Genomic DNA, 27,778 nt, shown 5'->3' with positions numbered 1-27,778 from the left:
CGCTATTCCTTCAGCATTTTGTGTGACTACAATTTACGAAGGAAGCATTAATAGATAAAAGAGGACAAAAAAAAAAAATCAAAACCTGTGTACACGTGCTGATGCAGGAAAACTGCATGATGGCATTCGTGAATCCCTGCATGTGACCGTGCCTCTACCAGGAAGCACCGCCGGTGCTCAGACTCATGGGCAGTCCACCTCCAGACTTCCCCCATTTCTGGATAATCACAATTACGCCAAGTGTCCTCCACAGGTATCCGCACACTTCCTTGTGCCCACTACTCTGCTACTGCTAATATGTTATTCAAACAACGTCTTTATACCTTCTTCCCAAGGTAGATCTGTAGAGAGTGGTGATGTAACTGGAGGGTCGAATTTGCTTTAAACGATTCCCAATCACTCGGCTTTAGCTTTATTACGAGCAAAACAAATTTGCTACCTGGAGCAAATTATAGTACAGTATTACATCATGAAATGTTTTGCCCCGTCGTAATGAAATCGTCGTAATCCTGGTGTTGGCCTAGCGGTTAGGGTGTCGGCTTGGGATCCGAGGATCCTGGGTTCGAATCCCGGTCGATCGCTGAATTAACGCCAGGGGGGTTGACTCAGCCTGTCATCCTTCCGAGGTCGGCAAATCGAGTACCAGCTTGCTGGGATGAATGATCACGGTGTGTACCGCGATTTAGAATAGGTACACCGTATCCCTGCGCATCGTAAGAGGTGACCAAGGGTTGGCGTCAGGAAGGGCATCCGGCCATAAAAACCATTGCCTCAAACAGGGAACCATGATTGTCATGGGGCCCGCAAGGCTAGCCCCCGCTCCAGCGGGGAAAATGGCCTTAGAACGATCATTCATTCATTCATTGTAATGAAATATGATTTGTGATGTGGAGAGGTGTATTACCTGCAAATTGCTGCTTCATAGTACCATTATTAACGGGCCTGCACATTACTTGGATACTGATCTTTCATGAGGTTGTCGAGAGACTCGGTTCTGCATCTGCAGCGGTTTGCTTGTCTGGCCATGTCTTTCTTGCTCAAGTGATGCTCGCTGGTCTGCGGTAATTCTTTGCATGCAGGATGTGGGAGGTGTTGGGGGTCGTGTTCGCGGATTGGCCACACAGTCACAAGGACGACACCTCGAGCAGCAGCAGGATACGGAGTTGGAAGATTGTTCCAGCACACACAGGCCACAGTGAGAATGCATGATGTGTTATTTGGGGGATTTCACATGTATTGGGTATAATGCAGGTAGGAGCAGAACCATGATTGTGGAAAACATTTTTGATTGTGGGAATTGCTGAAAACTCTCATTGGTTTGCTGCTTTAAAATAAGTATTGTCAAGGCCTTCACTATGATGGACCATCCTTTCTTTTCAACTTTTTAAAATGAATGTGTGGCATCATTTGGAGTTCAATATTTTTTTTTTTTCCAAGTGTCAGCATTTGTCCAAAAAATTGATGTCTATTAAGTTTAGATTTGGAGCAGTATGTTTTCTTTCCCACCAAAGGTCTAAGGGCATTGCACCTTCCAGGAATGCCAGTGGGTCGGGAAGTTGCGTTAGCGCACGTGTGGATGATGTTTCCGAGATGTCCTCTAACAAGCTATGCCCGGTCGATGTGGACCTCTCTGGGTCCCTCTCGGAACACGGCACATTCAGCAACACTACTGATAATCGTTCTTCACCCACACCCAGCAATGAAAGCACAGACACTGCTTCTGAGATCGGCAGTGCCTTTAACTCTCCCCTACGCTCGCCGGTGCGATCTCGGAACCCCACAAGGCCAGGAAGTCCGGTACCCTCTGCCCCCAACATCCCTGAGGACATGCTTACTCGCATTGACCCCAACAAGTACGACCACGCAGTCAGCGACATCAGCCAGCACATCAGCACCTCCCTACTGTCGCTGGATCCTGACGGACGGCTGCGCCTCGCCTCACCCCGGCCTGTGCCTAGCTCCACACCTAAACTTGAGCCCGGCCCGACGTCTGCCTCTCAAGGCATGGACTCTGGGTTCAGGGGCACAGTCACTGTACATCAAAGAACTGACGGTGTGTCCAGCTCCAGGGATCGTGGAGTTTCAGAGAGAAACCGGATGATTGGGAGCAAGAGGTCAGAACAAGGACGGTACTCACCTCAGGCAAGTATACTGATCCACAGGCAAGTATACTGATCATCTTGCCATCGGTTACACTGCTCTATGCTCACTCAGTTGCACATGACATTTTTTTCACATCAGCTCAATGTGGTGTCATACATTCATGTAATGTCTGAAGCTGAAACAGAGCTAAATGGATTTTGCCATGTCGATTTGGAATTTTTAAAAATCTAATTATTCAGCCATTTTCGTGGTCAACTATTTATTACGTACGCAAATATGGCAAAACTTACGCCTCCTTCTCCCTCCTCCCTCCTCCACCAACCCCTTTGCCACATGCTCCGTACATGCCTCTTCCCTCCCCGTACTCTCCTCTTCCCCCTACACTTTTTCCCTTTTCTATCCCTCAATCCCCCCCTCTCTTACATGCATCAATGTAAGACAAAGACATGAGTAGTATATGGAGAAATTGACCGTTTATGGTATTTGAACCTCAAGTGCCAGCAACGTTAGCTGTATGCTTGGGTAGGAAAAACAAACCAGTGTCATAATCATATTGAGAGTTTGCTGTATTACATATCAATATTTAAGTCTATTTGGTGCATATTGTTATCCTTTTAGCTTTAGTAATGGTTTCTTTATCACAAGGTCCCTGCAGTCTAGCATTCCTTGTCCATCACCTTAACTTAGGTGGCTAACTGCTAACTTTCCTGCAACATCCGGGGAAAAAAATCTTATTTTCTTCTTCTTTTTTTCTACTTTTTTTTCTTTTTTTTCTTTCTTTTTTATTTCGATTTTTTATCTTCTTTTTTTTTCTCACATTTTACCATCTTGTTCTGCAATTTCATCAAAATAGTTAAAATTTTGAAGATAGTTCCCAGTGGCATTGACACTTGTAACCTAGCATACGCATAATACATGACCCATGTTGATTATGAATCGGTGCATGTTAATCGCAACCAATGCGTTTATCAAAATGCATTGCACTGAGCTCAAAGTTCGAAATATGTGAGTTAAAGAATCCGCAGGTTATAACATCGTTATGCTCATGCGTATATCATCAGGGTACATACTATATCCATAGAAGAGAACGTGTTGCAGGTAACCTTGAGTGGATGGTCAACTTTTTCAACTTGAGCCAATTTGTGCTTTCATTAAAGTTACGGAGAAATGTTGGAATAATTTATTTCCTGGGGCTCGCTACCTTTGGTGCAATTTCGTCAAGTGCAATTAGTGGGGGCTGGCAGGTGGCCAAAATGTACGTGCATGCCTAAAAGCCATCTCGCCTTGGTTTGAATCCCGAACCAGCTATAAACTGTTATCCTGGTGTTTCATAGACAGGGTGGTTCATCAATGTGTGTGCCGGCTTTCGTATGTACGTTAAACGGGCGTACCTGTTTATGGGTGTACCCGTCTGCCGTCATTACTTGCTGGACATTGAAGATCCCACGATGTCCTTTGTGAAGAGAAGGTGAGCCATCACCGTCACCATCAACAAATTCTAAATTTCCTTCAATTTCAAGCCATGCAACAGATTTCGATTGGGTTTTGGTCGGGGCTCTAACTGGGCCACTCAAGGACATTTATCTTTTTGTTTATTAGCCACTCCAGTGTAGCTTTGGCTGTGTGCTTCGGGTTGTTGTCTTGCTGAAAGGTGAACTTCTGTCCCAATTTCAGCTTTCTTGCAGAGAGAGGGCAGCAGATTTTCCTCTATGATTTTTCTGTATTTTGCTCCATCCATTTTCCCTTTTATCTAAACAAGTGCCCCAGTTGCTGCTGATGAGAAATATCCCCATAGCATGATGCTGCCTCCAACGTGCTTCACAGTAGGGATGGTGTTCTTTGGGTGATGTGCAGTGTTGGGTTTGCGCCGAACGTAGCGTTTTACATTGAGGGGAAAAAACTTCCATCTTGGTTTCTTCAGACCACAAAACCTTTTGCCACATGGCTTCAGAATCTCCGGAGTGGTTTTTTTGCATACCTCAAAGGGGACTCAAGGTGGGCTTTTTTGCATAATGGCTTCCTTCTTGCCACCCTACCATACAGGCCAGACTTGTGGAGTGTTTGGGATTTTGTTGTCACATGCACACAGTGACCAGTCTTTGTCATAAAGGCCTGTAGCTCTTTCAAATTTGCCATTGGCCTCTTGGTGGCCTCTCTGATAAGTCTCCTTGCTTGGTCATCCAGTTTGGAAGAACGGCCTGATCTAGGCAGGGTCTTGGTGGTACCATACGCCTTACATTTCTTAATGATTGCCTTGACTGTGCTCCAAGGGATATTCAAGGCCTTTGAAATATTTATTGTACCCATCCCATATACTGTGCCTTTCCACAATGTTATCCCGGAGGTTTTTTGAAATTTCCTTGGTGCTCCTGGTTGAGTCTTTGCTGTGAAATGCACTACCCAGCAGAGGAAACCTACAGGAACAGCTGATTTTATTCTGAAATAATCAGAATCGCTGCAATTTAGCACAGGTGGAGGCCAATTAACTTGGTGTGTGATTTTGGTGATTGGTTACACCTGAGCTAATTTACAATTGCTATTATAAAGGGGGTGGACACTTATTCAACCAAGATATTCTACTTTTGTATTTTTAATTAATTTTCTGAAATTTGTACCATTTGTTTTTCACTTGGAAGTTGTGGGTTACGATGTGTAAATAAAGGTGGCAAAAGTCTGATTTAATGCATTTTAATTCCAGCCTATAAGGGAAGAAAAGGTGAAAATTTTGAAAGGGGATGTGGACTTTCTATAGGCACAGTACATATATACACTACATGGCCAAAAGTATGCGGACACCCCATTCTAATTAGTGGATTCGGCTGTTTCAGCCACACCCATTGCTGACAGGTATATATAATCAAGCACACAGCCATGCAATCTCCATAGACAAATATTGGCAGTATAAAGGGCCGTACTGAAGAGCTCAGTGACTTTCAATGTGGCACCGTCATTGGATGCCACCTTTCCAACAAGTCAGTTCGTCAAATTTCTGCCCTGCTAGAGCTGCCCCAGTCAACTAAGTGCTGTTATTGTGAAGTGGAAACGTCTCGCAGCAACAACAGCTCAGCCGCGAAGTGTTCGGCCACACAAGCTCGCAGAATGGGACCGCTGAGTGCCGAAGCGCGTGGTGCGTAAAAATAGTCTGTCCTCGGTTGCAACACTCACTACCGAGTTCCAAACTGCATCTGGAAGCAACGTCGGCACAACAAAATGTTTGTCGGGAGCTTCATAAAATGGGTTTCCATGGCTGAGCAGCTGCACACAAGCCTAAGATCACCATGCGCAATGCTAAGCGTCGGCTGGAGTTGTGTAAAGCTCGCCGCCATTGGACTGTGGAGCAGTGGAAAAGCGTTCTCTGAATGAATGAATGAATGAATGAATCTGGAGTCCAGTTCTCTGGAGTGATGAATCACGCTTCACCATCTGGCAGTCCGATGGACGAAACAGAGTTTGGCGGATGACAGGAGAACGCTACCTGCCCAAATGCATAGTGCCAACTGTAAAGTTTGGTGGAGGGGGAATAATTGGTTTGGGGCTGTTTTTCATGGTTGGGGCCAGGCCCCTTAGTTCCAATAAAGGGAAATCTTAACGCGACAGCATACAATGACATTCTAGACGATTGTGTGCTTCCAACTTTGTGGCAACAGTTTGGGGAAGGCCCTTTCTTGTTTCAGCATGGCAATGCCCCCATTCACAAAGCGAAGTCCATAGAGAAATGGTTTGTCGAATTCGGTGTGGAAGAACTTGACTGGCCTGCACAGAGCCCTGACCTCAACCCCATCAAACACCTTTGGGATGAATTGGAACTCCGACCAGGCCTAATCGCCCAACATCAGTGCCCGACCTCACCAATGCTCTTGTGGCTGAATGTAAGCAAATCCCCGCAGCAATGTTCCAACAACTAGTGGAAAGCCTTCCCAGAAGGGTGGAGGCTGTTATAGCAGCAAAGGGGGAACCAACTCCATGTTAATGGCCATTATTTTGGAGTGAAATGTTCGACGAGCACATTACGGGAGTGATGTTCAGGTGTGTGTGTGTGTGTGTGTGTGTGTGTGTGTGTGTGTGTGTGTGTGTGTGTGTGTGTGTGTGTGTGTGTGTGTGTGTGTGTGTGTGTGTGTGTGTGTGTGTGTGATATTATTTATATATATATATATTTATATATGTATATATATATTTGTATATATGTATATATACAGGCTAACCCCCGCTCTTGCAGGGAAAATGGCCTTAAAATGCCTGTTGTTGTTGTTGTTGTATATATGTATATATATAAACGTCACACTAAAATATGCAATTTGGGGTCTGATTTTTGACCGTGGTACATTCGGTCGTTACTTATCCAATCATAACCAGACTTTAGAGGAGGAATAAGGGTCACAATGAAGGTTGTAGCGAATTCAATTCCCCCCCTCCTCAAGGGTTTTTTTTTTTTTTCCACCAATGGGGTTGTGTATTGATGTGTATATCCGTGTTGAAATCGCTTTATTGTAGAGTTTTTTCAAGGACTCTTCTCATGACAAAACTAACGATAATAGTATAATATTAATATTACAAAACAATATTAATACTAATATCCCACCTCCCGAACGGGTTTTTCCTCCATGAACAAACGCCGTGCTACCGTGTATAAATAGCTTATCGTGGTGATTTTATGGAAGCACTACTACCAGAAGTAAAAAAATTATAAACCACAAACATAATATGATTATCTTTTTAAACAGTTGCTCATGCTGTCTAACACTAAACTGAAAGAAATTTGGAGGATTCCGGGGATAAGTCTATGCTTATCACTTTGACGAATGCACCTGATCAAAGATATACTGTAGTCTATAAACCCCACAAGGGTTAATAACACAACCCTTCCTGCCGCTTCCATGGAGTAACAAAAATAATAATAATAATAACAATAACACTTCTGATAATAGCATCATATTTATTATATTATGAAACAATATCCCCACTCCCCAAGTGGTTTTGTGACTTGTGATATTGCTTGCTTCCTTTCCCCCCACCACCCACCCCCCCACCCCCCTCCCCACCCCTCGCCCCTCTCCTCCACAACCACCCCGACACTCTCACAGAAGTAAATTTTATCATCGGGAATTTAGAATGGTGAGGCACGTTCTCTGATCTTTTCAATGACCTGATCCAACATGAGTAATAGTAATAATAATTGGAAATAAAAATAAGGATGATAAAATCACCAACATAAGAAGGGAAGGGGGGTAACTTAGGCTATGTGGGTGAAGCGGGGGCTTAAATTCTCTATTTAAATGTGTACCATGTAGTGACAACTTGTGGTGGTGGCAGAAGGGATTACAATTCCCTTTTCAACCTGGGTAATGCTGAGGTTAAAGCACTCTTCACATGGGTAAATTTGTCTTCACAAATATAAATATATATATACATACATATCGTGCATTCAGAAAGTATTCAGACCCCTTCACCTTTTTCACAGTTTGTTATGTTGCAGCCTTGTGCTGAAATCGTTTAAATTCATTTTTCCCCTCATCAATCCACACTCAATACCCCATAATGACAAAGAGAAAACAGGATTTTAGAAAGTTTTGCAAATTTATTAAAAAGAAAAAACTGAAATATCACATTGACATAAGTATTCATACCCTTTGCTATGACACTTGAAATTTAGCTCAGGTGCCTCCCATTTCTCTTGATCATCTTTGAGATGTTTCTACAATTGTCCACCTGTGGTGAATTCAATTGATTGGACATGATTTGGAAAGGCACACACCTGTCTATATAAGGTCTCACAGCTGACGATGCATATCAGAGCAAAAACCAAGCCATGAGGTCGAAGGAACTGCCTGCAGAGCTCAGAGACAGGATTGTGTCGAGGCACAGATTTGGGGAAGCCTACAAAAAAAAATCTCTGCTGCATTGAAGGTTCACAAGAGCACAGTGGCCTCCATAATTCTTAAATGGAAGAAGTTTGGAACAACCAGGACTCTTCCTCGAGCCGCCCGGCCAAACTGAGCAATCGGGGGAGAAGGGCCTTGGTAAGAGAGGTGACAAGAACCCGATGGTCACTCTGGCTGAGCTCCAGAGATCCTGTGTGGAGATGGGAGAAACTTCCAGAAGGACAACCATCACTGCAACACTCCACCGATCTGGGCTTTATGGCAGAGTGGCCAGACGGAAGCCTCTCCTCAGTGAAAGATACATGAAAGCCCGCTTGGAGTTTGCAAAAAAGCACCTAAAGGACTCTCAGACTGTGAGAAACAAGATTCTGTGGTCTGATGAAACCAAGATTGAACTGTTTGGTTCATTACACATGTATACATACAGTATTTATAGCTGTTCCCACTGAAGTGTTTGATATTCTGGGAATATCTCTGTGCTCTACAGGAGTTACTTGCTTTGCTGAAGGGTGTGGAGGCGGACATTTCTAACTGTGAGACGTGTCTGAAGGAGGAGGTTGATAAGCGCAAGAAATACAAGGTTAGTTTGTGGATGAACCGTGCGGGTTTTTTTTTTTTTTTTTTACTTTGTCAATAGGAAAATGTCGATGGCAGAAGACACTTTTCTGTTGCACCACATGCAATAACTACTTTGCCCAAGTGATGCATCCCCCTTGTACTGTTGTCTGGGCTGCAAACCGTGGACTTGTACATGTACTCGTAATCACAATCTACCCAAAGGTACGACATTGACCTCAATGAAGTGGCCCTAATGGGTTAACATGATGAAATGCCTTATTGTTTTTCTTTTAAAAACCCATATCTAACCTAGTCGAGCTTAGGATCAAGTTAATTATTTTTGGGGACTGTTGGAAATTTTAAGTTGTAAATATTGTTACAGACGCGGTTGTGGATGTTGGTTTACCGAGCGGTTTGGTATGACCGCGTCTGCACAGTTTACCCGATTATACTCGAACGTTGGCCGAGTCGCGCTATGCTAAATCAATTAAGGAAAGGACACAACGGCTGGATTAAATGACACGACACCAGGGGTACAGTTCTCAAGACCTCCGGAGGAGGTTATAATATTACGGAACGTTAGATTACAAGGACAAGAGAGACAGCATAGAAAGATAGGCACTTAATCACGGTCTTATAGTAGCCCCGACAGACGACAGATAAACAGGACAAAACTGACTCACACGGGGATTGATGGCAAGGAAGGGCAGGTAGTCGATGGCTCAAGGTGCACTCTTGGCTCAGGGGCAGAATCCACACGGTCCGAAAGATGCAGGGAGGTCTCTCAGCGCTCGGAGGTCGCGACTGGTTCTTCTTCAAGCTCGGGGCGCATCTGACGTCACGTCCGGTAAGTGGCGGCGTATATCCGGCGGGGAGTGACACGCCCTCGGCTCATTAGCTCCGCCCCAGATGGAATCGGCCCGTTGCTTCTTATTGGGTGCGGGGGTTACCGGGCTCCGCCCTTGACGAGGAGCTGACAGCCAGCCCCTTCGTGGTAACCCCGTGGGCGCACATGGCAATGGCGGCTAACCAAGCCGGTGTGAGGACGCACACTCCCCGCACCGCGGCCGCGCCGCCCCCGCTGTGGTTGTAGTTGTTGTTGTTGTTATTGTTTCATGGGGAAGATGGGAGGAGGTATGGGGAGGTCCTAAACTCACTACTGGTGCCATACAATCACATTCTGGTGCAACGAAGAGTCAGAATTAATGGAAACGAGTCCTTAACTGACATAGACTAAGAATAACTAGCAAGATGTCCGAAAGTTGTCTACGTGAGATGCGGTGGACCTGGGCACGACATTTAATGGGGGAAAAAGGGGAAGGTCGGTTCTACAGAGTGTTGTTTACAGACAATGGGACTAGGGAATGGGGGATTGGGGATAGTTGGGGAGTATTGGGGAAATACGGGAATATTTACAAGCGGATATGGAGGCCAAATCCCATATCCGCAACATTGCACCCTTCTCTACCCTCGGGGCGGCCCGACCCGATAAATTTTTACCTATTTTAGTGTGGCACTCAGATGTAGTTCCCTCTACTATTAACTCTACCCTGAGTGCGACAGTTTTACAGATATTCACAAATGAGTAAATATGTCACCCTGCGACGTTGCACCCTTCTCCTCACAGAAACACACCCACAGGATAACCGAATCGCGGAAAGAATTCGCAAACTAAACATACAGCCGGTAGGGAGCATTATTTACACAAGACTACGCTCCAGGACCTGTTTTTGGAGGAACACATGCAGATGTTATGCATAGAGAGAGCACGCATGCCAGCATCGATACACCAACCCACGAGTGCTCTGTGGCCTTACGGCCTTTAATAATGTGCAGAGCACCCCATCCAAACACCAAAAGCACCACCCCATAACACAGTCAGCACCATCCGGTGCACCAATAAAGCGTTCATAAACCACCGGTGGTGTCGCAGCCGGCCGATGTTCTGCCGCTGGTCTTGCCTTCGTGTGGTGCACTTGGCCTTCTTGCTTCTTTCGAAATAAAGAAAGGCGCCAACCGCGTCCATTTCTTTATTGTGGCCGTCAGGGGGCCAACTATTAGTGGTTCACCTGTTTGGCATAGGTGCCACGTTGACCCAGAGGTCCATCAATGGGTGGTGCTTGGCCGCAAAAGAACTGCGGTCCATGGTGGGCGGCCACAAACATTGCGGTCCATATGGTGTATCGATCCAGGCAGCAAGCAGCGAAAGTGCAGGCCCACAACTGCGGAGCCAGCACCTCTCTCTCCTCTCTCTCTGCCCCAAAGCCAGATCCTCGGAGGTGGGAGACAAAAGAAGAAGACAAGTGAGTAAGGTGGTAAGGGCGCAAAAGTGCACGCAATGTAAGGTAATGCACACTGGGGGCACATGGGAACCAGGTGAGACAGGTACGTTCCTACCGTACGCCCCCCCCCCCCCACCAGGTAACCTACATGGCCCCTCCCTTACCCCTTACTGTATCCACAAAACACAACACTACCCATAAACATCTACTTTACAAATCAACAAACGTCCCTACTGTCTTCCCCGTTCCTCCCATAAACCAAATTCGTCTTCTCTCCCTCCTAACCAATCAAATTTGCCATTTTCAACTCTCATCAAAATTTGCCATCTCCAACTCAACATCATAATTTGCCATCACCAATTCATCATCAGTCCCTCCTAGGGAGGGAGAGATGGAATCACCCCAATGTCTCATCCACGTCGTGATGCATCTCACAAATCCTCACAGCAATTCGCACTTCCTGCAACACAAAACAAAGAAAACACAGGTGTGGAGTCATCATCACCACCGGTAAGTGGCTGCGTATGGTGCGACAGGTTCATCAATCCTAACTATTTCCTAAATGACTTTAACAACTTTACATTACCCGGGGTCTTTCCCTGCCAAACCATTGGCCCTCTTACACTATGGGTTCTAAAAACCAATTCCCATTGACCAAACTGTGGTGCTTTTCAATTTGGGGTCTCACTCCCCCGATTCATCTCCCGGTGCCCTCGCACAATTTCTGGGCCGCGACGTGTAGCTCTCCCATCAGGTCTACCCACCTGCACACCTCCACCACCGTAGTTGCCACCCGAGCTTACCTGCTCCTTACCCTAACCTATCTACCTGGGGAAGGCCCTCTGGCGCTCTCCCCACTCGGTGCCCTCTCTGGCACTGGGCTACCCGGGTCCGTCCTCCGGATCCTCGGGCCCCATCCACAACTCTACCGGCTCCCAGAGCCCACCTGCGGCCTCACCTGGCCGACATCCTCACAGTGGTGGAGTGCCCAACCAACTACACACACTAACAGGCTACACGCCCAGCCATTTCCACAACACTAATGCACCCATCCACAATACCATTCTGCAACCGCACCACAAATGCCAATATCCAACCACAATTTACCTATACCCTCTACCTAACACTTACACTACCCGCCCCGGGTACTCGTGAAAGGGGTCCACTCTTCCCCCATCCACACCTTCGCACCATGCACACCACTCCGTACCACTTACTCCAACTCTCTCCACACACCTGTACTTGCACACCTGTGCTCTCACTCTTGGTGCCGCCTGCACCCTTCTCTCCCCAAGCGCATTCGCGCTGATCCACAACACTCACTACTCATACACTGCTCCACACACCTGTCCAGCTCTCACACAGCATCATCTCATCTAACTACTCCCCTCTGAAACTTGCGCTTCCCAGTCGTCCCTTTAAACTATTGCGCTCCCACGTCATTATCATCCATACTAATCTACCTGCGTCCCCACTACAGGTATCAGTCACGATCTAAACTTAACGTCACCTAATGTCATCTTCTAGGGCCCTATCAATATCCTAACCCACCCGGGCTAGTTTTCACTGCCATACACCCCATAAGCTATGGCTCCTTTGCCCCCAATTGTGAGGGATGGTGGATTTGCCATCCCACCACATCGGGGGTCTCTCTATTAATTTTGCTCGTCCAAATTCCAACCAATCAAAAATTTGCCAATCACTACCCATCATCTGCCAATCATTACTGCCACTCCTTTGCCAATCATCAAATTTTGTTTTTCTCTAATTTTGGGGCCAAAACACTATCCTCATCACAGTCTACTCGCTAATGCCTCTCGGTGCGCCAATTCCTGTCCAAAGCCCGGCTTCGTAAAGCCGAGCAATGAATGCGGGTTGTTTGGTGCCAGCGGCTGGATACGTCCCGCATTCGGCGCAGGGACGGGGGCTTACCCGGGCCGAGATCCCACGCACCATCTCGGCACGGAGCCATCCCATGGCCCGATCTCGACCTGCCGGAATGCCTCAACAAAAAGTGGTCGCCATGACGACCCTTCCTATTGGGCCGCCCGCTCCGCCTAGTGGAGCACGGACGCGGCCGTTCAAAGCGAGGCCCAGCACGCACCGAGGGCCCGATTCGGCTAAAAGTCGCTCTAACCTCTAACCCGGTTACCTTCGATGCCTCACCTGCATGCTTACACCCCGCAGCCCGTTCCTTGCTCACACATCCAGCCGTTTCCATGCTCCCCGTACCTTTCCTTACACCCCCAGGTACCCTCATTCCACTCACAGCCTTGGTCACACACCTGACCACCGAACACTTTGGCACACATTCGTTGGTCGCACACCTCACCAACACACCTCTTCGCGCCCCCTCCTCGGTCACCTCCTCTGTGACAATCACAGGTGTGCTCTCATTCACACACCCAACCACGTGCCTCACTACCAATTCCAGCGTGCATTCCCACTCACGCTCTACCATTCCAGGTGTGCTTCCTTTCTCACCTGTCACAACCAACTCACGCTCCGTGTCACTCTTACTACTCTCACCTCCACTCTTGACAGCGCACTCACCCTTACTCTCGACAGCGCACTCTTTCCCCATGCACCTGTCCGTCACACACCTTTCTCGCGCACACTCTCCTGTCACACCCTCTGTAACACTCACCACAGGCGTGCATTCTTCCTTGCCTTTGACAGCGCACTCTTTCCCCATGCACCTGTCCGTCACACACCTTTCTCGCGCACACTCTTGCGCACACTCTCCCGTCACACCCTCCGTAACACTCACCACAGGTGTGCATTCTTCCTTGCCTTTGACAGCGCACTCTTTCCCCATGCACCTGTCCGTCACACACCTTTCTCGCGCACACTCTCCCGTCACACCCTCTGTAACACTCACCACACCGCGCTTCCATGTGCTCCCTCGCACACGCGCTACGACCGACTCACTCTCGCCAGCACCCTCACTCCTTGGCACGCACTTTTTCCTCACACACCCCAGAGTCGGACTTTCTCGCACACCTCCTTTTTCGCACACCAGACCTGTCGCACACTTCACCAACGGCCTCTCACGAACACCCGGGTCCATCTCGACCCCCAAGCTTCTTAAATCCCCTGGCGCATCATACGCACGACCATATTGGTCACCACTTACACCGGGTCCTCTTCCTCTTCGCTTCTCCTCCATTACCTGCGAATCCCTCATCCGGTTAATGAGCACATCATCACGATCCAAACACAGACTTTGGACCAATTCTTTTATCTCCTCTTTTATCTCTTTCTTATCCTCTCTCCGTCGCTTCTTAATTTCGCTCACCCCTTCTTCCACTTCTTCTAATTTCTGCTTCACCTCTTTTATTCCCCGGTACGTCTCCTCAAGCTCGTCCTCCAAGGCTACCTTGACCGTTTCCATGTGCGTCCTCACCTGCCGGTCCATCGTCTCCATTACCTCTATCACCTCGTCCAGCCTCGTTGTCAGTCCCTCACGTACCATCTGACATTTCCTCTTCGTCGCTACCAAGTCATCTTTTAGTTCTTTCTGTGTCGCTTTTAAACCTCCTAATACCGCAGTGTTCCTTTGAACCTGCTCCGTTAGTCCTTTTTGTCCCTCCGTCAGCTGTTCCACCTCCTGCGTCAGGTCCTCTATGCCCCCTTGCAATTTTACAGTCCCCTTTCTCACCTCCTTCTCCATGTGCTCCTTACAGTGCCTCACCTCCTCGCGCACTCCTCCGACCTCCTCACTCACACCTCTTCTGAGCTCTTCTGCCATCACTTGCATCGCCTGCCCAGATGCCACCCTCATCTGCTCCATTTCCTCCCTGTGAGCATCCAGTTTGGTCTCTACCCCCATTCTGACCCCCTCTATCTGCTGCCCCATTTGTTTAACTTCCCTTTCCGCTTGGTCCCTCATGTCCCTCAATTTGCCTTCCATACTGTTTTCTAACCCCTCTAATCCATTTTTCATCCCCTCCATTTGATTCTCTTGAGCGGCCATTCTGTTTTCTACCCCCATTAACCCATTTCTCACCTCTTTTATCCCGTTGTCTAACCCCTCAAAATTATTGTCTAACTTCCCAAATTTCTTGTCTAACTCCTCAAAATTATTGTCTAACTTCCCAAATTTCTTGTCTAATCCCTTAAAATTATTGTCTAACCCCTCACCGGTACTCCTCGCTTCGTCCCTCATTACCCCCATTTGGCCCTCCAATCGCTCACTCTGAGCATCCATCCGGTTCCCCATTACCCCCATTTGGTTTCCCATTACCCCCATTTTTGCTTCTAGCCTCTCCATAAGGGCCCCCATTTGCAACATAAAAAGGTTCGAATCCACCTGCGGCGCTACCACGGTCGCGGGCGTGGTCGCCGTGGCCATCTGCGAGGCGCCATTTTGCGCGCCCGCTACCTCGTGCGTGACGGCGCTATTTTGCGAATCTGCTACCCTCACTGCTTCGCTCTCCTCTTGTCCCTCATTTTGGTCCTGGATCGACCCTGCCTCACTCTCCCCCACCGGAACCCAGCCGTCTTGGTCTGCCATAGCGCGACTTTCAAAATTCGGGTTTTTTTTTTTTTTTTGTAAAACACAATCAAATTTCGCCGTTATAATTTCGAGCGCGGGAAACGCGCTCCGGATCGAATTCCACTTCCCGACACCAAAATGTTACCCTAATGGTACAATTGGTGTTCCAAAATTTGGGCCTAACTGAATTTAGTCCCAGGTCCGAATCCAACTCCTCGACACCAAATGTTACAGACGCGGTTGTGGATGTTGGTTTACCGAGCGGTTTGGTATGACCGCGTCTGCACAGTTTACCCGATTATACTCGAACGTTGGCCGAGTCGCGCTATGCTAAATCAATTAAGGAAAGGACACAACGGCTGGATTAAATGACACGACACCAGGGGTACAGTTCTCAAGACCTCCGGAGGAGGTTATAATATTACGGAACGTTAGATTACAAGGACAAGAGAGACAGCATAGAAAGATAGGCACTTAATCACGGTCTTATAGTAACCCCGACAGACGACAGATAAACAGGACAAAACTGACTCACACGGGGATTGATGGCAAGGAAGGGCAGGTAGTCGATGGCTCAAGGTGCACTCTTGGCTCAGGGGCAGAATCCACACGGTCCGAAAGATGCAGGGAGGTCTCTCAGCGCTCGGAGGTCGCGACTGGTTCTTCTTCAAGCTCGGGGCGCATCTGACGTCACGTCCGGTAAGTGGCGGCGTATATCCGGCGGGGAGTGACACGCCCTCGGCTCGTTAGCTCCGCCCCAGATGGAATCGGCCCGTTGCTTCTTATTGGGTGCGGGGGTTACCGGGCTCCGCCCTTGACGAGGAGCTGACAGCCAGCCCCTTCGTGGTAACCCCGTGGGCGCACATGGCAATGGCGGCTAACCAAGCCGGTGTGAGGACGCACACTCCCCGCACCGCGGCCGCGCCGCCCCCGCTGTGGTTGTAGTTGTTGTTGTTGTTATTGTTTCATGGGGAAGATGGGAGGAGGTATGGGGAGGTCCTAAACTCACTACTGGTGCCATACAATCACATTCTGGTGCAACGAAGAGTCAGAATTAATGGAAACGAGTCCTTAACTGACATAGACTAAGAATAACTAGCAAGATGTCCGAAAGTTGTCTACGTGAGATGCGGTGGACCTGGGCACGACATTTAATGGGGGAAAAAGGGGAAGGTCGGTTCTACAGAGTGTTGTTTACAGACAATGGGACTAGGGAATGGGGGATTGGGGATAGTTGGGGAGTATTGGGGAAATAGGGGAATATTTACAAGCGGATATGGAGGCCAAATCCCATATCCGCAACAATATATTTGAAGAGTTTGTATTGATGCATAAAACAAACAGTTAAAATTTGTTTTGCTGGTAAATTACTCACCGAGTCCTCTCCCTCTCTCTCTCCAATATTTATTTTAAACACTTTTACCTCCGCCACCAAAGGTGGACAGAGGTTACGTTTTCACCCGTTTGTCTGTCTGAGCAGGATACTTCGACAAATTCCGGACGGGTTCCCATGAAATTTGGTGGACAGGTTGGGTGTGTGACAAGGACAAATTGATTAGATTTTGGTGAAAATCCAGACCTAGATACCAGAATGCTTTAACTGATTTTTCGTTCATTGAGAGACAGGGCCAAAAATGATAGAGAGCACAATATCTCATCGAGTTGTAGACGGATTCGGACAAAATTTGGTGGATGAATTGGGTAGGTGCCAAGAACAAGCCGAATAGGGTTTGGTTGAGGGTCGAGGTCCGGATACTGATCCCGGCCTATCAGTGGGCTACAAAACGTAAACTGTTCATCCACAAAACGTGAACTGTTCATCCTGGCAGATATATTCGCTCTACCGAGCGCCCATTTTTGTTGTTTTTTTATGTTGAAGGCTCCAGTCACGGACTATATATGGTCCTCATCGAGGGCAGGTCTTAAATAAAAGAAGAAAAGTGTATGATGAAAGTGTATGATGTTTGCGTGAGAGAGTTATAGATATAGTAGAGTTATAATAGAGAGAGAGTTGCCCGATAGTTATAGTTTGAGTGAGACAGAAAGTAAGACCAGCAATCCTGACACGGAGAGTGCAGGATGGTTCTGGGCAGCACTTTAACGCTCCCAGGTCAGAACTGGAGTACTACCCTGAGCGGTTGCTGTCTACAGCCTACTACCTAGAAAAAACCGATCCAACCCGATGGGTGTTTTTGAGGAGACACCATCTCCTTAATGAATGGTCGTTGGCTCCTGAAGGGAGCTCATGCACCCTTTAACAGGTATTGTTTTTAGTCCTGCTGGGTGTCAGTCACCCTCCCCACTGACAAGCCAGTGAGGGGTGTCTGTTTAGTCGCCAACTACCTGACCAGTGACCATGCGGCAGGTTGAACTGAGTTACATGTTACCAGAGAAAGAGAAAAGATTGAAAGAGCCGGTCCATAGGGACTGATCAGCACTCTGACCGTGACGGCGCTGCCTTGAAGAATCCGGACAGCAGGTTAAAATAGGGAACATTTGTCCCCCGGCTTGCGTTTAGGGGGGAGGGGGGGGCAACCACCACGAAGAGGCATCCCCAATAGTTGTACCATTCTAGTTGTTCTCAGCAATGTTTTGTCTTGGATTTTTATTCTCAGTAATCTTGTGGCCTCTCTTTTTATTCTGAGCAATCTTCCATCTTTGTTATTATTCGGAGAAATTTTGTGTCATGGTGTTTGTTCTGAGGCACAAATAAAAAGGAGATGTCAGTTTGAATTTTGACTGTGATGGATTCATCACACAATTTCATTATTGTCCAATTTATTAGCTTTATTCCTTACATTGAATGAATATGAATGAATGATCGTTTTTAGGCCATTTTCCCCGCTAGAGCAGGGGTTAGCCTTGCGGGCCCCCTGACAATCACTGTTCCCTGTTTGAGGCAATGTTTTATGGCCGGATGCCCTTCCTGACTCCAACCCTTAGTCGCCTCTTACGATGCGCAGGGATACGGTGTACCTATTCTAAACCGGGGTACACACCGGGTTTCAATCCTTACATTGCTTTCATTTAAAACATTGTAGTAGTAATTGGTTTCGTGTATGGTTTCAAAATGTGTTTATTCTGCAAGATGATGGTTTCGTTTTATGACCATGATATGACATGTGACATGTGTTCCTGTATACCAATATCTTTACTGTTTTTTTGTTTTTGGTGGGGTGTGGGGTATGTCCCTTGGGCTTGCCCGCTGTTGACAGATTGATGATCAGCGTAGAACTCACAACTATGATGAATTCATCTGTACCTTCATATCCATGCTGGCCCAGCAAGGTAATATAGCTACTCTTTACCTTCGTTGTTAAACTTTATTACTTGCAAAATCTAAGATTTTTCAAGTATATTGGTCGTTTGAGTTTGTTATTCTGTCTGTTTCTTTGTCAACCACCTGCAGGTCACAATTTTAAACTGATCTTCACAAAACTTCACCAGATGGTAGAGTTTGCCATGAGGAAGAGGTTTATTGGTTTTGAGGTCAAAGGTTAGAAGTCGAATAGAAGTCGAATTTCTAAAATTGCCATTTTCCATCCGATTGATTTGAAAATTGAACAGCATTTGCATATTGTCATTAAATAGCGAAACCAACTATTTTTGAGGTTAAAGGTCACTCAAGGTGAAACTTCTAAAATCAATTTTCATCCTATTAACTTGAAAATTAAATAGCAATTGCATAGTGCATCACTGAATTGGGAAACTATTTTAAGGTTAAAATACCAAAGGTCAACTCAAGGTCAAACTTCTAAAATCATAAAATTTCACCTGAAAAATCACCAATTTTAATTCAATTAAAGCTTTGATTAAGATCGTCAATTTTAAGCTTCATGAAATCGACAATTTGATGTAACCATGGCAAATTTTATTTTGAGGAGGGGTTGGATTTTCAAGTAACGTGCTCTGCATGGCATCTTCTTGTTTGGTCATTGTGTGGTGGACCTGAAGCCGTAAGGGTAGAATTTCCTATTTTGGGCCTACTATGAATGGCACGAGCACTTGTGCTACTCACAGACAGGCACGGAGATGAAAATGTACTCGTAGAGTTTCAAATCCCTTGTCTCCCACTTTCCCTATCCTCAACACCAATTGTTACTTTGTGCAATTTTTCTTGTGTTTTGGTCTTTGCTACCAATTTTGTGCTCATGTGATGGATGCATTCTGTTTCAGTCATAAACATCTTTTGCAGATGCTCATGGTCAAACTGATTTTAATCTGCAAGGAAAAATATTGATGCTAAAAAGGCAAAGGAACAAGAAAATGATTTGAATCTCATCGAAGTTTGTAACAATGCATACACACATGCAGCAATTTCAGTCGCTGAATTCAGATCAGTGTCTCGATCCATATCCTGAACAACCAATATTACGGTCGACCGGGGGTGCACTCGAGGTGAAATCCTCCACCCGCACGAACACCAGTTTGGCGTCGAAAGAGACCATATGCCTTCTGCCAGGAAAGCCAAATTGATGTTCACTTCAATTTTTGGGGTAGAGATAGCTCCATTGAGAATCTGATGCTCTGTCCGGATCGCCCTTCGAAACAGGATGGAGGCCCAAGGTAGTTTGGGTAATGCGGCAGTAGATTTATATGGCCTCTTGTGAGGTAATGACATCAATTTCCCACGATCGTGCTTTTTAGCCATGTTGGGATTATTAGCCAAATGATGACCAATGGATAAGCCGACACAAGTTAATTGAAGTCATCGGAATTAATAAATGGGGGAGGGGAGATTGGAGGAGACAAAAACATGTATCAACAGCAATTACCGAATCGATGTACAGTGTTGTACTGTAACAATCAGATATAGATCATGCATACCAGCAACCTCAGAACTCGTAATCACAGAACGCTCCCGCCAGCTATTGAATCATCTACCTACTAATTTACAGCAAAATAATATGAGGACAATTTGAATGTTTCTGAACAAAAAAAATCTTCACATACAGTCACGTGAAAAAGTAAGTACACCCCATGTAAAGTTTTGACTTTTTCAACATATTTCAACATACAGCTATTTGATCTTCATTTCAACAATATTGATAGATAAAGGTGATATAATATAACAAATATCATGAAACATTTACATTTTGTAGTCCATTGTATAATTTAAATAAACATAAATGCAAATTTCGCACGTGGAAAAAGTAAGTACACCCCGACATTTATCACTACTTCAAATACCTAAAATTAGAATCAGGTGCACCAGCTCAGGTGCAAATGATTAGAACATCGTTAGAGAGGATCTTGGAGGAACCTGTCTTCTTTAAACCTCAGACATTTCGTTTGGTTTGCTCTTTGTTGTTGAAGTGTGTGGCGTCACCATGCCTCGATCAAAAGAGCTCTCTGAGGCCTTCAGAAAGAAGGTTATAGATGCCTACGAGTCTGGGAAGGGATTTAAAAAGATCTCCAAACAATTTGAAATCAATAATTCGACTGTCCGGAAGATCATCTACAAGTGGAGAAGATTCCAAACAACTGCCAACTTGTTCAGGCCAGGCCGCCCGAGCAAGTTCAGCCCGAGAGCAGACCGCAAGATGCTGAAAGAAGTCTCGAAGAACCCCAGAATGTCATCACGGGACCTACAGGTAGCTCTTGCCACTGTTGATGTCAAAGTGCATGAGTCTACCATTAGAAAGAGGGTGCACAAATTTGATCTACATGGGAGGTGTGCCAGGAGGAAACCTTTGCTGTCCAGAAAGAACATCAGGGCAAGACTAAAGTTTGCCAACGAACACCTGGGCAAAGACCAGCACTTCTGGAACAATGTGCTCTAGACAGATGAGTCAAAGGTAGAGCTATTTGTCCACAGTACCAGAAGACATGTTTGGCGAAAACCAAAGACAGCATTTGACCACAAGAACCTGATACCAACTGTAAAGCATGGTGGTGGAAATATTGTGGTTTGGGGCAGCTTTGCTGCATCAGCGCCTGGGCAGCTCACCATCATAGAATCCACGATGAATTCTTCATCGTACCAGAGGGTGCTTGAGGATAATGTGAGGCCATCTGTCGGAAAGTTGAAGCTCAACCGAAGGTGGCCCTTGCAACATGACAATGACCCTAAACATACCAGTAAATCCACCAAGGAATGGCTGAAAAGAAAGAAATGGAGGGTTCTGGAATGGCCAAGTCAAAGCCCGGATCTAAATCCCATCGAGATGTTGTGGGGGGATTTGAAACGAGCTGTGCATGCAATAAACCCCTGAAACATCGCACAGCTGAAAGAATTCTGCATGGAGGAGTGGGCAAAAATTTCTCCCAGTCGATGTCAGAGACTGGTCGATAGTTATAAGAAACGCCTACTTGAGGTTGTTTCTGCCAAAGGGGGCAATACCACCTATTAGAGCCAAGGGTGTACTTACTTTTTCCACATGTGAAATTTGCATTTATGTTTATTTAAATTATACAATGGGCTACAAAATGTAAATGTTTCATGATATTTGTGATATTATATCACCTTTATCTATCAATATTGTTGAAATGAAGATCAAATAGCTGTATGTTGAAATATGTTGAAAAAGTCAAAACTTTACATGAGGTGTACTTACTTTTTCACGTGACTGTATTAACCCATTTATTGCGTTTTCCAAAACAATTGATTGTTCCACACAACTTTTAGCTATGACAAGATAAATTGTAGTCATGAAATGATGGAAAACCGAAGTGCGCATATTCTCTGACTTGGAGTCTCAGCACCACGTGATCATTAAAGCAGCACCACGTGATCATTCGAGCAGCACCATGTGATCAAATGGGCCATTCCTGTCTCTCCTAAAATTAGACGACCAATCAGAAGTCACGCACTGTAGACTGATCTCTGGCACACTCTGTGCATTGATCTGATTTGGGCATTGTGCAATCACCTGATTTAGATCATTCTAGCATGTGTTAATGATGTGAGGCTTGCAATTGCAAGCTCGCGGCCATTAGGGGCATGCAAACCAAGCTGGGTGTAGCACAGGGGCTGGGGTGTGTTCCTTTACCAAGCAGCTTGTAGAGCCCTCGCTGAGTGGCTTTAGCACTTGCAAGCAAGCACTCCAACTTAACATAAACCCTACGTTGGAGCGAAAGAGCAGTGGTTATCGCCCAAATTGTCAGCTTCTTGCTTCCCGAGGTGGGTAGCATCCTCAAATGAAGTTGTTTATTCCATCAAGCCTCTTTAGCCTTTCAATCCTTCAACTAATTGGCAATGTCCTATATGTTATTTATAAATTGTTGTTGAAATTTCCTGTGGAATCCCAAAAGATATTACATTGAGGATATAATTCATCCCAGTTGCACCGCATGGAATCCCCCACATATCACTCATTGCATCTTATGCTGCATGCACTGGAAATATTGGGGCCCATTTTGCAGACACCTTTTTAATGCCTATCTCTGCTCAGGATGGTGTATCTGCTGGTGTGGTAAACGTGCAGCATCGTGTCGTCAATGCAGCGAATTCTTGAACCTCCAAATCACCTTTTACACTTTGAAACCATTTTCCTCATTTGATTGTGTATTTCTTACTTTGGGATCATCTCCGTGCTCTAAGGGTGAAAAATGGCACACGGTTCCACCAGGAATGACCCAATATCAAGTTTTGAGTTGACATTTTCTCCCGTTTTGACACCCGTGACTCTGAGTCCCCCAACCATTGGGTCATGAACCTAGGGTCAAATCCAAAAAATCGTCACATATTTCAGTGTTGATCGCATATCCAAAGTCTCAATTTAAAATGAGCCTGTAATTGCATTTTTTGGTTCTTGACCTTTTGACACTGTCCCAGGGGGGAGGGGAGATTGTTTTGGAAAACGCACTGCCCCCAAAGTTCTTTCTCTCGCAATGTTATAAGTAGGTCAAGCCCGGAGAGCATTTGTGAAACCCCCATCGTTGTTCCCATATGTCTTCAGGAATGTTATCCAGTCTGGTGGAGCAGAACATCTCGGTCAGACGTCGGCAGGGCGTCAGCATCGGCCGCCTCCACAAGCAGAGGAAGCCGGATCGCCGCCGCCGTGCTCGCCCCAGTCGCAGCCGCAAGTAATCTCCGTCGGGAGGAGATGGATCGGCCACGGTGTTGGAGACTGTGGAATTGAACCAAATGGATGTGGTTTGCCTTTCTCAATGGGCCTGTTATTGAGGTGGGGGTGTAAGTTCACAGAAACTCGAGAGATGAGGAGGAAGGCATAATTTTTTTCGAGCTGGAATTGTGCACGGCAATGTGCGAGTGTGCCCACAATAATAAGGTGTGTAAAAGCTTTGTTTTCTCCCCGACAATGCAGTGGATCGTCTATGTGAGGGAGATCTACAAGTGGCGTGAGTACGATGGAATGTTTCTCTGATGGGCAAAGACTGGCATTGCAATCTACTATTCTTCCATGTCTGCTCCCTAAATGACCACAGTTGTTTGCCTGCATACGTAGTTACCTTCACTGACTGTTGAAAAGCTTGAATATTTGGCCTTTTTGAGTCGATTATTGCAGGTGCGCAGTGGTGTCGCTGATGCAGTGCCCCCTGTAGGTGAGAGTAGGAATTTGCAATTTGGCAGGGTGTCGTTAATAGCTCACCTATTCTTCGCGAAGGACACCATGAGATCTTTAACGTACAACTAATGCTGGCAGACGGGACACCCAATATAAATCATCCATCCGAGGGACGGCGCACACATTGCCTGTGTAACACCAGGATGATGGTTGTAACACCAGGAAGCTATAGCTGGGTCCGCGATATGAACCCAGGGTAGACTGCTCACGAGCTCGTGTGTGTACCTCAAGGCCATCCCGCCAGCCCAGGGTAGACAACCCTGATGCTTCGGGGAGTAACCTAAAACCACAACCGATTTGCCAACCCTTTATGTCGAAACTGTTTGCTGTCCTTTTTACTTCCTGCTCTTCGTTGTGCAAAAAAACCCATGCACAGTCGTTTTAGCTCATATCATGGAGGCCCAAAAAGAGTCCAGTTTTTATTTGACTATTTCCATTATTATTGATGTACTATAATGTAAAACGACCTTTAAGTATATATATATATATATATATATATATATATATATATATATATATATATATATATATATATATATATATATCTTTTACTTGTCCATATTTTATGGAAACTGTTGCAGTTTGGATTGTTTGTATTCTCCTTTTAAAACTTTTCATTAAACGGTTTCTTTTGAATTATTTGTGAAGTGGTGTTTGTTTTAGATGTATTTTGACAACAATTCAAACTCTGAGTTGTTTGAAGGAACTAGTTAGATGAAAGTGGGAAGTCAGTGATTTCTTTTTATGCCTCCACCCCCGAAGTTTGCCAGAGGCATTATGTTTTCGGGTTGTCCGTATGTACTTCCGTCCGTCTGTATGGGCTAAACCTCGTTATTCTCTGCTCACCTTCACTCCTTCATTCCTCTTTTCTCCCACCTCTGGAACAAACTCCCTCACGCTCTTCAATCCCACTCCTCCATCAAGGTCTTTAAAACAGCTGTTCACCACCATCTCTTATCTTCCCCCATCCAAAACCTTGATCTTTTCTACCCCCGCTAATTTCACCCTTCCCACGCCTCCTCCCCCCAAGCCTTCTCCCTCTCACAGATCTCCTGATGTCCCTGCTCTCAAATGTTGTGTTTGTGCTTCCCCTTCTCTCCCCATCTTGTCTACCGCTGCCCTTATTAATATATGTTTTGTGTGTCGGTTTGATTTTTGGTGTGATAAATGTTTGCTCTTTCACGAGCCTCGATCCTGTACGGGAAAAAAATAAAATTAAAATAAAAACACAACGTCCGATTGAGACAAAACTTTCAGGGTAGGAGTGACACCCATGCAGAATGTTTTAATAATTGTGATGTCATAGGTCATGTGGTATGGCAGCCATCTTGGATTAAACGGAAATTGAAAAAAATTCTCAGAAACCGCAGAATGGAAAAATTTGAAATTTGGCACATTATCGAGTACTCCCAATGGGGAACAAAAGCATGATAATGATGACATAGGTTAAGCGGCATACCAGCCAAAAATGTTTTGATCGAATTCCTTATCCGAAAAATCTGAAATTGCATGCACATGATATGACCCATTTGTATTGAAATATTACATTTATGACATCATAGGTCACATGGTTTGGCAGCCATATTGGATTTAACCTAAAACCTTTTTAAAATCTCCCAAACCACCAAATCGATTGACTCGAAACTTTACGCGTCATTGACTAGGCATGGCGATTAAAAGATGATCACGAAAACATCATTGGTCACATGTTGTGGCAGCCATATTGGATTGAAGGGAAATATTAAATAATTATATCTCTGAAACCACTTGCCCTATTGATGTAAAATTTTACAAATATCATCTAACACCACTGTTGCATATGGTTTGATAATGATGTCGTAGGTCACGTGGTTTGGCAGCCATCTTGGAGAACCTTATCCGATCAATACGAAACTTCACAAACGTGATCCCCTACCCATACATATGCAGGGTGTGCATTTTTTAAGGTCATATGTCATGTGGTATGGCAGCCATATTAGCTTGAAAGCTGCTATTTAAAAAAATTCCCTTCTCTGAAACTGCTTCACTGGTCGATGTGAAACCTGTCATGTCTGGTAAAAATGTGATACTTGAAAACAGCTGAAGGGATTTAAATCAAACTTGTTTATTTTTAGGACAGTGAACGAGGGCATCTACCCGTTGTGGGACTCTGCATATTGGCGACAGTCACATTGTTCTAATTTTATATCTTTTTGGATCTGAGGTTTTCCGGGTTCTGATTAAACTTCATGGTATCCTTCTGTGAACTCCGAATTTTAATATCGGAATATAATCTTTTTATTAATTTTACTTGTATTACTTTGCCAAAACGCACAATTAGACAGTAAATGAATCTTTGTGAATTTTCCTGTATCATTGTTATTGGGTTTTTTTTGTTTGTTTTTTTGAGTTCTGCCATATTCCTTGTGAGTTCCATGATTGGCTGTGACACTTCCCACATCCTCAACACGATTAGATGACTTTGATTTGGTCATTCCGATTCACTGGTGCATGAGCCTGGTGTTGGCGTAACGGTTAAGGTGGCCGGCTTGAGATCTTGGGTCCTGAGTTGGAGCTCCTGCCCTACCGTTGAATCAACACCAGGTGGGTTGACTCAGCTGTCATCCTTCCGAGGTCGTCAAAATGAGTACGAGCTTGCTGGAAAGGGGGCATTGCATTAGCAGTACAGCCACACCACCAGAAAATGATGTAGCCACAGGCTGCACACGAAGCACCACCACCACCACTGGTGCATGGAAGGTGAAGTTTTATTGTTTTGTTTTGGTAATTAAACCAGTAAAAGTGGATCCCTACCATGAGCTGTAGCTGCTGCTTCCCATTTCGCCCAACCCTGAGTCTGTGCAATGTGAAGGTCTTTGTCGGTCTCTCGGCGTCTGCCTCTCGCTCACCACGGGCTGGTTGGTGGCCTTGCAATGTTTTGTCTTTGGCGTAATGACGTCTACGGGCGAGTAATTGACGTACGGTAACTGTTTAGCAGACGTATCTGATGAATTATTTGAGGGGAAAATGGGAGAGTCCAGAATAAAGCAAATAAAGTTGAAAAAAAGAAAACACCTGCTCAGTTCCCCCATAATGCAGGTGAACATCAGCGAATCTTTTCCTGGTATTCTCGGTTTAACGATCTCGCTGCTTCTTGGTCCGAATAACTTTTACGCACACTCAGCAAGACCTCTCCAGCATCTCATCCCACAACTGAATCGGAGCATTTTCACCTTCGAGGATGGAGTCATGCCACACAAGATCAAATTATCCTATTGGTTTACATACAGTTGTGACTCATGTTTAGCTCACCTGGAACGAAGTTCATGGCAGCTTTTGCGATGGGGCGTCGTCCGCTAGTCCGTACGTAAATACTTGAAACCCCTCCGAAACCGCTGATGGGATTGTGACCAAATTTGGCACAAATTATATTTGTTGTGTTGTGACTAAAGTTTGTTTGCGGCATTTTAAAAGTCGACGTCTAAGGGGGTCTACCGGGGATCAAAGTGGATTCAGGTTTGACCCCCCAAAATAGGAATTTGCTTTTTCCTCTGAAACTACACACACGATTTCGACGAAACTTCACCACAACTTTCACCACAACCTTCACCACCTGGAGCCAAAATAGGTATTTTTTGTGTTTGTTTGTTCAAAGTCTTATGATTTATGTTAGTATGATTTGCTGCCATGTCTTCGAGCAATCATTGAAATTGGTTTTAAATACCTTTAGTCAGTGCAGTATATTTATTGTTTATTTTACCAGGTGAGCACCAGGGGTATGTATTAAATTACAATACTGCTGCACAGAGATCTGATTAATAGAGATATCATGCAGAGGGTGCTGTTTCCTTCTTTGGTGCTGCAGCTTGCATCCAGCTGTTAACGCGAGTTACTGCACAACATTCATGCTTGGTGTTCTCAGCACTCCCGTTTGTGTAGGAATTTCAC

General features: G+C 45.6%; 1 protein-coding gene across 3 annotated transcripts in view; it reads left to right on the top strand.

Annotated features, from left to right (window-relative positions):
* BAP1 (BRCA1 associated deubiquitinase 1) overlaps positions 1-24,487 on the top strand; it is a 62,144-nt gene extending 37,657 nt beyond the window's left edge. For 2 of the 3 annotated variants that reach the window (XM_068114177.2, XM_068114179.2), the window contains 6 exons: positions 108-253; positions 1,080-1,195; positions 1,512-2,142; positions 8,470-8,562; positions 18,536-18,608; positions 23,222-24,487. In XM_068114177.2, coding sequence (XP_067970278.2) covers positions 108-253; positions 1,080-1,195; positions 1,512-2,142; positions 8,470-8,562; positions 18,536-18,608; positions 23,222-23,352 — 1,190 coding nt within the window. In that variant the 3' untranslated portion in view covers positions 23,353-24,487. The remainder of the gene's footprint in view (positions 1-107; positions 254-1,079; positions 1,196-1,511; positions 2,143-8,469; positions 8,563-18,535; positions 18,609-23,221) is intronic. The other variant, XM_068114178.2, reaches the window with a different exon arrangement.
* The last annotated feature ends 3,291 nt before the right edge of the window (positions 24,488-27,778 follow it).

Source organism: Myxine glutinosa, chromosome 4, assembly GCF_964187855.1.
Source record: "Myxine glutinosa chromosome 4, kmMyxGlut1.1, whole genome shotgun sequence".
Lineage (NCBI taxonomy): Eukaryota > Metazoa > Chordata > Myxini > Myxiniformes > Myxinidae > Myxine > Myxine glutinosa.
Note: the sequence above shows the minus strand (reverse complement) of the source record. Positions and strands in the feature narration are given on the sequence as shown.